This window comes from Pogona vitticeps, chromosome 6 (genome assembly GCF_051106095.1).
Source record: "Pogona vitticeps strain Pit_001003342236 chromosome 6, PviZW2.1, whole genome shotgun sequence".
Taxonomy (NCBI): domain Eukaryota; kingdom Metazoa; phylum Chordata; class Lepidosauria; order Squamata; family Agamidae; genus Pogona; species Pogona vitticeps.
Window position 1 is genome coordinate 43,443,530 of NC_135788.1, and position 17,268 is coordinate 43,460,797.

General features: G+C 38.5%; 1 protein-coding gene across 1 annotated transcript in view; it reads right to left on the bottom strand.

Annotated features, from left to right (window-relative positions):
- Nucleotides 1-2,141: 2,141 nt before the first annotated feature.
- Nucleotides 2,142-17,268, bottom strand: part of NGLY1 (N-glycanase 1) — a 40,908-nt gene continuing 25,781 nt past the window's right edge. Inside the window, exons 5-12 of the mRNA XM_073003421.2 lie at nucleotides 16,473-16,692; nucleotides 15,009-15,130; nucleotides 13,820-13,965; nucleotides 13,477-13,587; nucleotides 10,713-10,877; nucleotides 9,626-9,811; nucleotides 4,917-5,094; nucleotides 2,142-3,070 (exon numbers count right to left, since the gene is read on the bottom strand). Coding sequence (XP_072859522.2) covers nucleotides 2,898-3,070; nucleotides 4,917-5,094; nucleotides 9,626-9,811; nucleotides 10,713-10,877; nucleotides 13,477-13,587; nucleotides 13,820-13,965; nucleotides 15,009-15,130; nucleotides 16,473-16,692 — 1,301 coding nt within the window. The 3' untranslated portion in view covers nucleotides 2,142-2,897. The remainder of the gene's footprint in view (nucleotides 3,071-4,916; nucleotides 5,095-9,625; nucleotides 9,812-10,712; nucleotides 10,878-13,476; nucleotides 13,588-13,819; nucleotides 13,966-15,008; nucleotides 15,131-16,472; nucleotides 16,693-17,268) is intronic.

Sequence of the window (17,268 nt, forward strand, 5' to 3'; positions counted from 1 at the left end):
GCACATGTACAACTGCAGTACAATGCAGCAACTAATTAATGAACAGAAGCACTGGATAACTTGGAGGGTAGGCTGCATCGTCCCTCAAACATACCACAGGTGGCATCTTCTTGTGCTGGTGGGGAAAAAGGCTGCAGTTTGCATTTCAAAAAAGGCACACAGTGGTATCTGTGCTTTGCTTAGAAGCTGATTACTGCTCCCAAAAGCCTTGCTGAAATTACCTTGTAAACAAGGTGCTCACTCCCTGTGTGCCATATTTCAAAGGCAAAATGTGGCTTTTTTCCTCCCACACTTGAATTAAATTGGGTGAATTCATTTTTCAGACTAAAAGTATTTTTTGCTTTATGCAAATGTTTTCCCTAACATTGCCTGTAGTAGCTTTATGTTCATATGACCTCTTCATTTAGCAGACATTTAAAATATCTAGCAGTTTTATGCGTGTTCTATGCAAGTCTACTCAGATGTTAACTCCACTGAGAGGAAATTCATGTCAATTTCCCCTTCCTCCTTCAGACTCCATAACAGTTTCCACACTATTCCAAGGGTTTTCCTAATTATCTACAGTATCTTTTCAGAAAGCACTGTGGACTACAGAGGAAATGAAGAATTAGTAAAAATATCTCCCATTCCTCCAGTGAGAACAACCCATAAGCAGAATTTTTATATTCTGAATCTTGATTCTGACTACAGCTTCAATACAGAGATTGCAGATGTACTTAACTATCACTGAAATCAAAGAAATAAATTAGCCATGACTAATCTAAGTCCCAATGCTTTCTATAAGACAGGCACCCGTATGTTTGCAGGACCTACTGAATTAAGTGTGCACAGAAACTAGAACAATAGTTTTGGGAGCAAAATGAAGCTTTGAAATTGAACCCATCACATCATGCACCAGATACTGTTGTGGTGCAACCACTGTTCATTTTAGTAGGGTAGGTATAAAACCAACATTCACTAGATTGTGCCAGAATACTTTTTTTAAAAAAGTAAGTAAACATTCAGTAATGCATAGCAGATAGCAAACTTTGATGTATACAGAGACATCCTACTACCTTCAGTGGAGAACCAGATTACTGCACGTTCCTTGATTTGCTTGGATCAGCTCTGCTGAAATGAATGGCGCTACTACATCCGAAAGCTTCACAGGCATATTAGTACGTGGCAGAAATATATAGCGCCCCAGGCAAGAATTAACTTTAAACTATTCTCTTGGTCATCTCCATTTGGAAAAAAAATGTTGACAATGCTTGCAGTACCTAACTGATTACAGTGCCAATAATGTTGCTTTAAGAAAAAACAATCTTCTGCTGATTTTTACCTAGAATGAATTCTTTCTTTTTCTTTCTTTCATAGATTTGTATACTGTCCCATTAGTGCAAAGCTGAATGACATCCAGCTGAAATTGAAAAGGAAATATACTGTAATATTAATGAGTAGATATTCACTTTTTCAAATAGTAGCCAAACAATTTGAAGTAGATGGGAGGAGGTCAACAGACTTGTTATGCTTTTGTTTTGTTTTTTTCAGTACAGGTCACTGCAGATAATAAAGTCCAGAACAGTCCAACTAATCATCCCCCTTTATAGACTGATTCCAAGATGAATGTCCAGATTGCCCACCCTCAAAACCAGCCGTGTTCGGGTATCCAGAAGTGGCCAAATATCAGTTTTGTGTCTATCAAACTGACAACAGTGACTGCAAGCAATTTAACAGAAACAATGGGTCTGTAAAAACAGTGGTTGAATTCAAATTCAAACAATATGGAACATGCACAAAAATGTCACACTGTATTCTGTATTCCTTTATATAAGTTAAGGTATCTTTTATACTGCAAGTTATGAAAAGATTTCAAGGACTCAATCGCTAGAAATTGTTTGATTAATTATGTTGGTGTAAGTGCAGTGGTGTAAATCACAGCAGCAGATCACTGCTAGTTTACAAGTCATCATCTGTCTTCCTCATCATGCACCAAGCCACACAAAAAATTCAATACTGAACTCTAAAATACTCACTTCTACATTGGTGTATGTTCTGGAGAAATTCAGAGGACAGCAGATATCAACTTTGGCTATTTTGTCAAGAAAGCTTTGTCTTCAAAACCGTAAGAAACTGAACCAAAAATGACAGTGAGCTAGTAATTTTTTTCCATAGCTCCATAACAGTACTTTAATATTCTGAATACAATAAATTGTTTACTATAAAATTACAAGCAAATCCAAACATCCCATGAGGTTTTTAAAATAATCAAAGTCCAAAGTCCAGAATTAAAAGAAGTTAAAATTTCCTTATTCTTTTAAGTGAAATAAAGTTCCATTTACATTTTTTAAAATCCTCTCCTTCCAGTACAGATTAAACATTAGAAAATAGGAATTCTAACTTTAAAATGACATGCAGCTTATGCATGTTTAATCAGGAATAAATCTGCTTTGTTTAACAGCATTTCCTCTTAAATCAGTAAACATAGGACTGCAACCTAAACTTAAGGTGCTTTGTGGATGCAAAAATGCCACTATCCTTCTACTTTTAAATGTAAGTATCTGATGCATGTTGGGACACTGAGTCCAGACCTTCTCTGTAGTTCACATCAACAAAATGTAATTCATATTTTGCAAAAACTTTTTCCTCTCAAATAGTCATATGAAATCATAGAAATCACAGAAAAGTGAAGTTGGAAGGGGCCTATAAGGCCATCAAGTCCAACCCCCTGCTCAATGCAGGAATAAGATCAAAGCTTATCTGCCGGGTGATAATCTAAGTTTTTCTTGGATGCACAATGAAAAACACAATGTTTTAGATAGGACTTTCTAACAGTGTTCATATGATTTAAAAAAAAATACTTATTGCTAGAAATCCTTTCTTTTTGTATATGTCTTGTCAAGAATCTGTTCAGATACTCAAAGATCACTGAATTTTATAATAACCTCAAAACAATCCTTGCCCTCATTTAAGCTTTGCCTAAACAGCTGTGTGTGTTGCCATGCAATGTCACCATCCCCTCCGCTTAGTTCGGCTTCCAAGATAACATCTGTTACGTTAGAAATATCAGGGTAGGAGTGAAGATTTTTATCTACAGAAAGGGAGGAAAAAGACATAACAAAAGCTGTTCAAACACCTGTTGTATTAATAAGAATAATATAAATTATTGGGCTAAAGTGTCAGTCCTATCTCTGGTGGACTGATTAAAATCAACAAAGTTAATTGTAATGAAAAGTCCCTTTCATTTCAATGGATTCACTCTAAATAGGACTAATATTGGATCTGGCCCATTGATTTAAAGAAGGCTATGAAAACAACTGCAACATATTTATCATTTACAATTCATAGTGTAGAGAAGAAAATATGTCTCTGCTTCAGAAAACTCCTAGACATGCTGACATCAATTAAAAATCTGTAAAGTATGTCCTAAAGTTTAGCTAAACCTAGATACTTCTTGACTATTTATATTTAAACCATTTTATACCTCCCCTTGAGTTATTCTCTGAGTCAGTCTTATGTAACATGTTCTTCAAGTGTCTGGGAATTTATGTATGTGCAATACCACCATGCTAGGAGTTATTCCAGGTTAGAATGGGTAGATTGCAGCTGATAATATCCATAAGACAAAGTAATTTAGAAAATGCAGAACATTCATATATAAAAGAGAAGGTCAAGATGCACTGATGTACAATTATGCAAAAGGTTTCAAGGAAAGAATAAGAATTATGAAGGCCAAACAAGACTAATAGATCTTAGAAACAGACAAACTTCAATGCTATAAGGTACACCAGGGACTACACAGGAAAGGGTTAAATAAGGTTTTGATAGACAAAGCTGAGTTTTATATGCACCATTTGAAGGGAAAAAGGCAAACACACATTTGCTCATTAAGCAACTACAGTTCCAGCCACTACTATCCATGATGCTTTGTCAATGGTGGGAAGATTTGCTTTCTTTTGGCTCAGAAGCATCCAATGAATGCAGCAGAGTCAAGAGATACCTGTAATAAAGAGTACATGTGTACAGATGGAAGCAAAACTAAAACAACAACAGCAACAAAAAAAAAAGGACCAAAACAGAGTGGAAAAGGAACGGTGCCGCCCATACCAGAAATCTGATCTAAATCCCATTTCTAGTCAATGGGAATATGGCTTAAATTCAGTGGAGCACAAGGTACCAGTCTGACAGAATCCCCCCTCCCTTTGCAGCCCTTAGCATAATCCAACACTGGCTCCTGTGGGGTTCCTTAGAAGGCTAGGCTAAGGATGAGAAATTACCCTTCCTTCTGTATTCACTAACAGCAGCAGTTTCACCACCAGACTTCCCCATTGTATTTAGGCTAAATCAGCTAAAATTTTAATAATTCAGCTTGGATGGGTAGCAAACTAGACATTTTAACCCAGCTGTCATCAATGTCAGTCAACACTGGCAATTTAGAATTGTATACATTCCCTTTCACTCTATGAAATCTAAACTAACAGCACAGTCTATGAATGAGCACTCAAAATAAATCCTGCTAATGAGTCTTTAGGACTGCAGCTTTAAATAATCATAATCATATGCTGTCAAGTTGATTCTGACTTACAAGCAGCCCTTTCCACTGCAACTTTAACATGTAATAGTATGGCATTTACCTAAAAGAAAAGCACAGTGAGGACACTAGGACTTATTTCTGAGAAACCTCCATAGGATTGCAAGGTAAGGAAGTGAAGTATAAGATCATCCATGGACTTCTCAGGCAACATGGGTCCACGTATTATTACTTAACCTATGTTTTGTAAAGAGGAATTGATAGCTCATATTGCAATACTGTTGAGAGGATGAATGAAATGGATTTGAATCATTAATATTAAAAATGATAAATCAATCTATTTTAACTTTTAATGTTCTGCTCTGTTAGCAGGTGCATTTCAGAAATTCAAGAGTTTCACACTTGCCTCCATTTACATCCACTGTAGTGTTTCCAGAGCGCAGCAGCCACCTTACTCTTCCACTCTGAAATGTCTGACCACTTGTCCTGACCGAAATGCTTTCTATTTTTAGACCAACGGAGCCGCACTCAAACTTCCAGGCAATGTAACCAGACAATGATCCTTCTTTTCGTGCTAAATAAACCTAGTCAAAAACAACAGTAAAAAAAATGAATAGGGTGACTTGAGCAACATGTATTAAAACTGCAATCCTATTTTCAGTTAGTTTGTTTAATGCTGCTACCATTTGCACACTTACTTGTACGTAAGCCTTCTCAATTTAATGGACCTTGCTTCTAAGTAAAACCCTATACAGTGGTGCCATGACTTACGAATGCCCTGACCTGCGAACAAATTGACTTACGAACAGCTCCGGCCGCAAAATTTTGCTCTGACTTGCAGCCAGAGCTTTGACCTACGAACAAAAAAAGGCAGGGGAAATGGGCGGGAAATTAAAAAAACCCTAACCATTGGTGGTGAAGAGGCTGCTTCTTTGTTGCTCTTTCGCCCCAATGGTTAGGGAAAGGGCAACAAAGAAGCAGAAGAGGTTCTTTCATCTCTCCTCACTTTTTGCCATCAGAGTGCGATCATCTGCATATCGGAGGTTGTTGATATTTCTTTCGGTAATCTTAATCTTGCTTGGGATACCTCCAGTCCAGCCTTTTGCATGATGTATTCTGCATATAAGTTAAATAAGTCGGGGACAATATACAGCCTTGTTGTACTCCTTTCCCAATTTTGAACCAATCAGTTGTTCCATATCCAATTCTAATTGTTGCTTCCTGTCTCACATATAGGTTTCTCAGGAGATAGATAAGGTGATCAGGCACTCCCATTTCTTTAAGTACTTGCCATAGTTTGCTGTGGTTCACACAGTCAAAGGCTTTTGCACAGTCAATGAAGCAGAAGTAGATGATTTTCTGGAACTCTCTGGCTTTCTCCATAATTCAGGGCATGTTAGCAATTAGGTCTCTAGTTCCTCTGCCCCTTCAAAATCCAGCTTGTACTTCTGGGAGTTCTCGTTCTCTATGCTGCTGAAGCCTACCTTGGAGGACTTTGAGCATAACCTCGCTAGCATGTGAAATGAGTGCAATTGTATGGTAGTTGGAACATTCTTTGGCACTGCCCTTCTTTGGGATTGGGATGTAGACTGATCTTTTCCAGTCCTCTGGCCACTGTTGACTTTTCCAAACTTGCTGGCATATTGAATGTAGCACCTTAACAGCGTCATCAATTAAGATTTTAAATAGTTCAACTGGAATGCCATCACCTCCGCTGGCCTTGTTGTTAGCCAAGCTTTCTAAGGCCCACTTGACTTCACTCTCCAGGATGTCTGGCTCAAGGTCAGCAACCACAATACTGTATCTGGTTAGTCCGGGACATCCAGATCTTTCTGGTATAATTCCTCTGTGTATTCTTCCACCTCTTCCTGGTATCTTCTGCTTCTATTAGGTCCCTACCATTTTTGTCCTTTATCATGTTCATCTTTGCACAAAATGTTCCTTTAATATCTCTGATTTTTTGAACAGATCTCTGGTTTTTCCCTTTCTATTCTTTTCCTCTATTTCTTTGCATTGTTCGTTTAAGAAGGCCCTCTTGTCTCTCCTTGCTATTCTTTGGAAGCCTGCATTCCATTTTCTGTAACTTTCCCTATCTCCCTTGCATTTTGTTTCCCTTCTCTTCTCTGCTATTTGTAAAGCCTTGTTGCTTTCTTGCATTTCCTTTTCTTTGGGATGGTGTTTATTGCTGCCTTGTGTACAACGTTACGAGCCTCTATCCAAAGTTCTTCAGGCACTCTGTCCACCAAATCAAGTTCCTTAAATCTGTTCTTCACTTCCACTGTGTATTCATAAGGGATTTGGTTTAGAATAGATTATACCTGACTAGCCCAGTGGTTTTTCCTACTCTCTTCAATTTAAGCTTGAATTCTGCTATGAGAAGCTGATGATCAGAGCCACAATCAGCTCCAGGTCTTGTTTCTGCTGCCTGTATAGAGCTTCTCCATCTTTGGCTATAGAAAATATAATCAATCTGATTACGGTATTGCCCATCTGGTGATTTCCATGTGTAGAGTTGCCTCTTGTATTGTTGGAAAAGAGTGTTTGTGATGACCAGCTTGTTCTCTTGACAAAACTCTATTAGCTTCTGCCCTGCTTCGTTTTGAACTCCAAGGCCAAACTTCTCTGTTGTTCCTTTTATCTGTTGACTTTAGCATTCCAGTCCCCTATAATGAGAAGAACATCTTTCTTTGGTGTCAGTTCGAGAAGGTGTTGTAAGTCTTCATAGAACTGGTCAATTTCAGTCTCCTCAGAATTGGTGCTTGGTGCATAAACTTGGATTATTGTGATGTTGAAAAGTCTGCCTTGGATTTGTACTGAAATCATTCTATCATTTTGAGATTATATCCCATTACAGCTTTTCCCACTCTTTTGTTCACTATGAGAGCTACTCCATTTCTTCTACAGGATTCTTGCCCAGAATAGTAGATATGGTAATCGTCTGAATTGAATTCACCCATTCCTGTCCATTTTAGTTCACTGATGCCCAGGATGTCAATGTTTATTCTTGCCATCTCCTGTTTGATCACCTCCAGCTTCCCAAGGTTCATAGATCTTACATTCCAGGTTCCTACGCAGTATTTTCCTTTGCAGCATCAAACTTTCCTTTCACTTCCAGGCACGTCCACAGCTGAGCATCCTTTCGGCTTTGGCCCAACCACTTCACTAGCTCTGGGGCTACTCCTACTTGTCTTCCATTCTTTCTCAGTAGCATGTTGGATGCCTTCGGACCTAAGGGTCCCATCTTCCAGCGTCATATCTTTTAGCCTTTTGTTTCTGTTCATGAGGTATTCTTGGCAAAGATACTGCAGTGGCTTGCCAGTTCCTGCTGCAGTGGATTGCGTTTAGTCGGAACTCTCCACTATGTCCTTTCTGTCTTGGGTGTCCCTGCATGGCATAGCCTATAGCTTCTCTGAATTACTCAAGCCCCTTCGCCACAACAAGGCAGCAATCCATGAAGGAGATATATAGAACTGCACTAATAAGTAGTCTAAGTGTGTCCTTGGTGGCAGCCAGCTCTGTGAAACATGCTTCCTATTAAGAGTAATTACAGTCACTAAGGTTCAGTGGGATTTATTTTGGAGCAAAAATTAATATAGTATTAACAAATTTCTTTCAAGAAGCGATCACTCCATAAATTACTGAATTCCCTCTGCTGGAGGAATGAAATCTTCAACCCTTAGAACTAAGCTGACTCATAGAAGGCCCAAGAGTGGCACCTTCCTCCTGCAACTAGTCCCCACAGTAACATGGAGACTCTCTTCTGTCCACACATAGACACCCCACTGAGGAAAATTTGAGCAAAATGTCTTAAGTTGCCAATTTGGGAGGCAGGTGTCCTCACCTCTGGATTCAGCTGCATTAAAAAAAATGCATTGAACATAACTTTCCCCATTTTGCTTTCGCCTAAAATGAGAGGCATGTGAAAGCATCACCCAGGAAAGCTTCAACATCTGATCTATGAGTGATCAGTGGGATGATGACCTGGCTTGCTTCCTTAAAGTGAGTTGCCATCAACCCTGTCGGCATCGATACAGTCTGTAGTAACTCTCTGTAGAATTCTTATGATTCGTCCTGATTTTAAAATGGGGTTCATTTGGTGCCACTGTAAATGCACTAATTACAGTTCTTGTTCTGTGTTTTGCCAAAATTTAGTTTCAAAAAAACCCAAAACTAAGCTGCACAGATCCTCAGGTTTGGCCGTGCAACAAAAATGCACATAATTAGCTATGTGCATAGATGGCTGTTTTCTAGATCAGCATCCCCATCAGTCTTCACAGCTATGACAGTCGATTTTTTCAGTGCTTATTACCAGTTAGGAGTGGACAGGTGAGCAGTAAGGTTGGATTAAGACAATTCAGCCAAATGTGGTTGATACTGGCAGATCTTACTGGGAACACTAGTTGTCAAGGTCTACACATGCTGAGTTGATCCGGCACAGGACTCTTTTGTATGCAGCTTCTGAAGGCATGATATTTCAAGGGTTATTACCGCACAGGGCCCAATGTTGGGTCAGTCCATTTGTATTATCTTTTACTGTGGACAATACTTTCTTCTTTCTGTAATCTGTCAATCTTTCCTTAGGTTTTTAACGCATGCTCCAATTTTTATTCGGTCTTCTTACAAATGGAAATTCGGCCAGGTAGGATCTTCATTAATGCAAGGTGACTGACATTCGTTATTTTTTTGCAGGTGGAGAAGATACATTCGGAATTAAAAAACTCTGCCTAGTTCTTGTGTGTAATAAAGACAGAATAGAAAGCTACTTCTATAGAGGTGAAAAATTAATTCTCTGAAAAGGTATCATTATTATTATTATAGGCAGCTCTTTGGTCTGCCTTTGAAAGGAAAATGTCAAACTTTAGGTTTAATATCGGAACAGATATGTTATCTGTTGGCAACTCTATTCTTTTCTGAAAGCCATGATGCCTGCATATTCAGCCACTTAGTTCATCCGGCAATCATATCTGAAAATGGACATTAAATTTATCAACTAAAACTAAATACATTACAATTCACAGAAATACTGAGGGGAAAATAAAAACTTTGCCATTATAGTGTTGCTTCCATGTATAATGACAACATGTGGAATACTTTTTCTTGGGTTATGATACTCACCATTTTCCAGTCTGATTCAATCTTTCTCCACAAAGAGTCCATTTTCCAGATACCTTTCTCCCATCCAGCAATCTTTTCATTATTATTGGATATTCGTGTGTAGTAATCTTTCACTATATTGTATCTTAGGTGGAGAAGCTTAGACGCCTTTTCTTTTGCAGTTGGAATAAAAATAACTTCTTTACTCTAAATAATCAAGTCCAAAGTGCAAATTAGGTTTCTGCTAAACAATTAGTATACCAAATAATTCACAATAAATATCACACACACGCACACAAAGTCATGTGAGAAAGAAAGTGCAACTTTGAATTCTATGGTTTTATGTATCAAGACATAATAAAAATCATCTGGCCCTTATCATGTCTGAAAATTAGATAAATACAGTACAACCTCAGATGAACAACACACAGCATATTACACCGTCATGATTTATTTTACAAAAATAAAGCCAAAATGGAGAAGCCATGTATGAAAAATTTAAGATTCAATAGCTTGTAGAACCACCTTTAGTAGCAATAACTTGAAGCAATCATTTATTAGTTTCTTACATCAATGTGGAGGAATTTTAGTCCACTCTTTTTTCCAATGTTGCTTCAGTTTACTGAGGTTTGCGGCTATTTGTTTATGCAGTTTTCTTAAGGTCCCACCAAAGCATTTCAATTAGGTTGTGGTCTGGACTAATTGGGTTATTGCAACACCTTGATGTTTTTTTCAGCCATTATTTTGTACATTTGCTGGGATCATTGTCCTGTTGCATGACTCAATTTCAACCATGCTTTAGTTGTCGGACAGATGGCCTCACATTTGACTCTAGAATACCTTGGCATACAGAGGAGTTTGTGGTTGATTCAATGACTTCAAGGTGTCTAGGTCATGGGGCTGCAAAACAAGCCCAAATCATCTTGATCTTCTAATATGTCATGTTTTTGTTTATATCTGTCTCTCTATCCATTTATCCATCTATCTATTATGTATTTATGTATTTTTTCTTCTACCAGTAAATATGAGTTGGGGCACTAAGGCAGTAAGTCACAACTGTACTCTTAAGAAAAGGTTCTACAATAATGGCCAAAAATATGCTAAATACCTCTAAAGCAATTTCACCTCTGGCAAGCCTCCAAGCTAGTGATCCAGATACCCTTCCTCCTAGTTCTCCTGGTTTAGGAGTTTTAGGAGAAATAAATTCAACAAGCTCCACAATTATTCTCTGTAAGAGTTCCCTTCGTCTGTCTTCAGTCAACGATTGTTGTCTCTGTGATTAAAGAAATCAGTGATTAAAAACAAATTAAAGCAAAATCGTGTACGTGTCCACCTAAAAAAGGCTTCTTAGGTGAGGATCCTATTCCCTTATTCAATAAGGGTAAATGGTAGAATTGTAGAGCTGAAAGGGATCCCAAATGTCATTCAGTCCAATTCCCTGCAAAAGAATAAATGCTTCCTGGTGCCTGGCAGGCTCTCTTTCACATGACTAGCCATGCACTGATTGCAAAATTAGGTGCACAGCCAGTCAGTCACATGAAGGACAGCCTACCAGAGGAGAAAAACTAGAGATGGGCATGAAGCACTTTGTAGCATGTTGTCATTGAGGCAGCACCTCAGGTACCATGTGTTCATTTGGACAACTCCTCCACTGACTTGCTGGTGTGTGCTGCCACTTCGCTTACTTTGCGTAATCTTCAATTCCAGCAGGAGCACGGATTTCCTTTGTCCACCTCCTCCAGCAGCTGCTCACTGGAGGAGGTAGGGAAGGCATTCCTGCAGCATAGCCTGTGAGTGGGTTGCTGCTGGAGGAGGCAGAGAAGGGAAGTCCATACTCCTGCCAGAATCGAAGATAATGCAACAGGGAGGGAATGAACAGAGTGCTGGCAGGTGAGTGGGGAAGCCAGCTAGAGGGATGGGGTGCCACCCTAACAACTTATACATGGCATGAAGTGCTTCATGCCCATCTCTAAGAAGAGCTATTACACAACAGTTCTTATGTGTGTGGTTTGGATTTGGGCTTTCTCTCAGGAAACTATATAGAACAGCAACCTTATTTTCAACTCTATTTCTATTGCGTAATGTATTGTCTGGCCTCAGCATCTGTTAGTTTTATTAACATTTCTTTAAGTATCAACTTAGTTCAACCAGATTCATAAACAAGTGGGTAAGAATTTGCAGTTAGAAATTAAAACAAAAGTAAACCAATTTGGGAATGTCTTCACATTGGGTTGTATCCAGTTCTACTTTTCCTTAGAGAAGATTCATTGAAATCAGTGGGACAAAAATCATGGTTCACCTATGTCCAATTAATTTCTATACTAAGCTTCACTGAAAGTCTGCTCAGAAAAGTTAAGAGTTAAATGGGATATTTTTTTCTGAGCAAATATATACAGAATTGCAGTCAAAGCCTGGACCGAACTTTCCAATCTGACTAATGCTAAATATATATAATTAATCAGAAAATCTGGGCTGAGTATGTTTTACTCTACCTCCCTGATTTTTAGAGTTTTAAACCACTTTTTTTATTTCTAGACTAGGAATAGGGGAAAAGTCATGATACTGCAATTAATTAGTTTGTTCTACGTGACTGATCACCCTGGCAGTACCAGTCTTGATACTGTGATTAACCCAATGCATAATCATCTGGTACATGAAAAGGTTAGATTCTCAATGATGGATGCTTTTGTCTACATAGTGTTACATAAGATTAGATTTTTTAACTAAAAGAGCTGAATCAAGCTAGATTACTGACAATTCATATCAGTGATAATTCAGTTATGTGAGACTTCAACAAAGTACAGAATGTACAGTCTATTTTTGTTAGCATCATAGTTTGTAATTTACAAAGGATGGGAAGTAATTGCTATTGTCATGGAAGCTGCATCTGATTTTATTGTTGATAACCGTAGAACACAAATCCTTCCTTCATTTTTAATATACAATGAGTGCTGATATTCTTCTTTCTTAGGCCAGAACCCCAATGCCACAGGAAGGTCTCTTTGCACCAATGCCTGCCCTGAAGATGATTAACCTCACCTAGCTGTATCAGTGGGTGTACCAAGCAGTAATGGCAGACATTTGGTAATTGTAATTTTATCACTCCAGCGATGTCAGGGCATTGTGGAACTATTAAAATGGCAGCTAGTTCAAAAGATCTTGGCACCTATTCCAGCAGTTCTACTTCTGCTTCCTGCTGCTACCTGCTCCAGATGGCTTTCACTAAGGAGCACCTCTCATATGGTGCTGACTTTGGAAAACCAACAGTAAAAATAAGGCTCACTGTGTGTCAACCTTTTTAGTCAGGTATACAAGTCACGATTAAAAGAAGTGAAACAGCAGCAAGATCTACTCTAGTGGAGAAGAGAGTTGTTAAGGTGCGGGCCTGTCTCTGTGTCACAGTCAGAGGTATGGGCCTTCCTGCTTCTCTCTAGGGCTGCCACCAATCCTTGGTTTTGGTTCACTTTACATTATAGACGGATCACTCATGTTGTAGAAGTGTTTTTATATGCCAAAGTCCAATTATACTTGTACAGTGGTGCCTCGCAAGACGATTTTAATTCGTTCTGTGAAAATTGTCGTCTTGTGAAAAAACTGTCTTGCAAGGTTCCCTAAGGAAGCCTCGCAAGACGAATGAAATTTATTAGTCTTGCGAAGCATGGGTCTCAGGGGGAAAAAGTCTTGCGAAGCATGGTCATAGAAAAAACCATCTTGCAAAACGCCATAGGGATTGTGAAAACCAATCGTCTTGTGGGTTTTTTGCCCTGCGAGGCAATCGTCTTGCGAGGCACCACTGTAATCCTTTATTCAAGGACAAGTTTGTTTCAATATTTGTGAACTCCTAACAAATCAGTCTATGGAAAGCTACATACCCCTTTGTTAAGATTATTGATAGTTTCTCGTAGTACTGCTTCTTTCACTTGTATCCTTCTCAAGAGCAGTTCTTCATGCTTACAAGAGTAGCGCCAGGTAACATCAACAACCTGAAAAGTGCAAATTGCAAAAGATTTTTTAAAATAAGCATGATTAATAGCTTTAAATTTTAAGCATTTTGACATAAAACTCTCTTCGACTGATTTGACATAAAAGATCAACCTCTACTGGCTATGGAATTAGCAAACCTTTTACACAGGGCAATTGATCAATCAATATTTATCAGCAAAGCTGTTTCTATAAATGAGTTCTGTCTAGTTTTGCAAGCTTTGCTTCTCTTACCTCATCTTTAGAGAATGCAATGATGTAGGACAGTTTTTTCCCCCATCCAATCTCATACAGAAGGGGTTTATCACAGATGTTTTCACAAGGGTCACAGTGAAGCCATCTCTGCTGGGATGAAGAATATACTTCAGTCCACACATGATCTGTGGGGGAGAAAAGGAAAACAACGACTATAGGAATGGAGTTCACATTATTTTAGGAAGCTGAATTCAAAATCCAAAGTACTTAATTATAATTATGTTTGTTTCTTTGTTTAAAATTATACCTTTTTCTATGTCACATTTGAAAATGCGTACACTCCCTATTTCAACTGTTATGCTAACCCTCCTTAATGAGGAATACCCTGTTTCCATTGCCCATTCCTAAAAAATGCAATTCTAGCCACAGTAACACATCCATCCATGACATTATGCGGATTATGACAGTGCTCAGAAAACTTCGACTGATTTATAATGCAGTAGCTAGGGCCAACCACAGAGCCATAATGAGTCTCTGCATCTTGACTGCCACTCAGAGCTAGAGGGGGAAGACAGAAATGTATGGCTTTGTCCACGCATCCTGTGAGTGGTTTGAATTTAAAGAATTGGCTAGAACAAATCTCCCATTCCAGCTCTAAACCACTGGGATACAGATCCTTTTTTCCTTCCTAGCTTAGAGTTGGGGATCTCCATCTGATCCCCTGCTGCACGTCATCGACAAGACCTCCCCAACAATATGGCCCCATATTTGCTGACTTTTAGATGCGTGTAGAGATTTTACATGGGACAATGAGACAAAAATTAATGTGACAAAAATATGAAAAGTGATATAACATATTTTCTAACAACCTGTCTGTAAAAGTACTTGAGAACTGCCCATTTCTACTGTTACATGGGGAGGGGAGGAGACCAGACAAAATAACTAACAAAATATGGAGCACAGCATATAATACTACTACACTGGTGTCCAAATTAACACTTTCAGACGTTCATAGCTATATGCCCATCCGTATGGGTGCACTAATTCATTATCCATAGTCAACACAGACCCTAGTCTTGGTGAAAAGTATAAATACTTAGACATACAATTCAATTTGATTTGTCCCTTAATTGTATGTTTTTACAATTTTGTTTTCTTTGATATTGCTATTCTGATTTTATTGTCTGTTAACTACCCACTGATATGGTGGTATATATATCAATTATACCTGTTGCGTCCCAAACATATCTTGCTTCAAATCCTACAGCTCTGCAGCAGAGAGTAAAACAGTTTGCCCATTCTCCACAACGCCCACGTCTCGTTTCCAGAAGTTTCTCAGGATTGTTGTACCTGTGCATATAATTATTTTTAGCAAAGTTTTTTTTGGGGGGGCGAGGTTTGGATTTTCCCCCTCTCCATTTAGTGCCACAAAAACTTAAAGTCGGTATCTTAAAGAGTTCTACCATGTTTCCCTGAAAATAAGACAGGGTCATATTAATTTTTGCTCCAAAAAACACATTAGGGCTTATTTTCAGGGGATGTTTTATTTTCAGGGGAAAAGGGTAACACATTTGGATTGACAATTAGAATATGAAATTATTAAAAATATCATTGGCCAGAATCCTATAAGTTAGTTACACTAGCATAAATGCAATGGGATAGCTTGTAGCAGCAAATTGCTTCTAGATAACAAATCACCAGTTGTATCTCTCATTGCACATCAGTCATGAGTTCGTATGTGATAGATAAGAGGATAAAAACGGTAACCCGTTAACTAATGACATTTCATCATTGTGATGTATACTATTGTGCTTATGCCAGCATAATTAACCAGTAGGTTTCTGAACACCATTTGGACCCTTTTCTCTAAGAATAATCCATACTGTAGTTGTAGTTCTTGAATTTGTTTATTCTCCTCTTTCTTCTCAGTCTCTTTTGTATCACAGGTATTAAACAGTAAACTTTTATTTTAAAGATAAAAGCTACCAAAATCTGTACCTCATAGCAAACCGATCAGCTCTGACCTATGTATTTATCCATTGCCTCCTACTGAAAATATCGAACTGAACTGGCATGGGTATCTTAATATTTTTCATTTACTTAGAACTCCAGGGCTCAACTCCAGACTGTAAACTAGTCCCTGAAACATGGGCTATTTTAATGAGGATTGCACTTCTGAATATGTACAGAGTGCCTTCTTTGCACCCATAAAAATGTAACAGCAATAACCCACCCCACAAAAAAAGATCAGTTATTAGTTATTCTGCTTAAACTGACAGCAAAACATAAACACAAACATAATAATATCTTTGTGGCACTGCTTAAAAGGGAGTTCTCATCCTCCTGTGTTACACAATGAGATTCCATTTTATGTCAATTTATTTATTTATTTATTTATTTATTTATTTATTTATTTATTTATTGGACTTATATACCGCCCCATAGCGCTACAAGCACTCTCCGGGTGGTTTAAACTGCAAATGAGAAATTAGCCTTCTTATAATATATCAAATACGAAACAATAGAGTTGCATTCAATCATACATACAGACCTGCTGAAATAAATAAGACTTGTTACTTATGTGTAACTTACGTTTTATTGATTTCCATGGGACTATTCTAAAGAAATCTGGATCCAAAACACTGTTGCAAACAGGTGTCAGACTTTTAAAGCAAGCAGGCATTATACATACCTTGGAAATCTATTGCTAAACTGGCACTGGTTACAGAAGTGATTTTCTACCCTACTTGCATCCCATCTCAGATCATCATCATTAGGTGACAAATTCTCTTTTGCTTCTGTTGGGCCTCCACATTTGCTGCACGAAAGATTATTTACCCACTCAAAAAAATCACATTTAAACCAGTTCAGGAGTTCTAGCAACAAAATGTCCTCTTCATTCACAAGGGAGCCTTAAAAAAATTAAAACACAGTAATTGAAACAGAAAATCCAAAACTCAAATTAAACTGCATTAGAATATCTACTTATGGTAAGGTAAAGGTAACGGTTCCCCTTGATGACAATTTGTCCAGTTGTGTCAGACTCTAGGGGGCGGTGCTCATCTCCGTTTCCAACCCATAGAGCTAGCATTTTGTCAGAAGACAATCTTCTGTGGTCACATGGCCAGCATGACTAGACATGGAATGCTGTTACCTTCCCACCGTGGTGATACCTATTTATCTACTCGCATTTTGCATGCTTTCAAACCGCTAGGTTGGCGGGAGCTGGGACAAGCGACGGGGGTTCACTCCGTCGCGTGGATTCGATCTTACGACTGCAGGTCTTCCGACCTTGCAGCACAGACGCTTCTGCGGTTTAACCTGCAGCGCCACCATGTCCCTTCTACCTATGGTAGGGAAGGACAAATTGCAGCCACCCACCGACCTTCAGCCTTCCCCCCCAGCCTTTTCTTTTTCCAGAAAAAGAAGATAAATTGCTGCTCCTGGAAGCCTCCAAAAGAGGTGATTTCCATTTTAAATAGGTCACA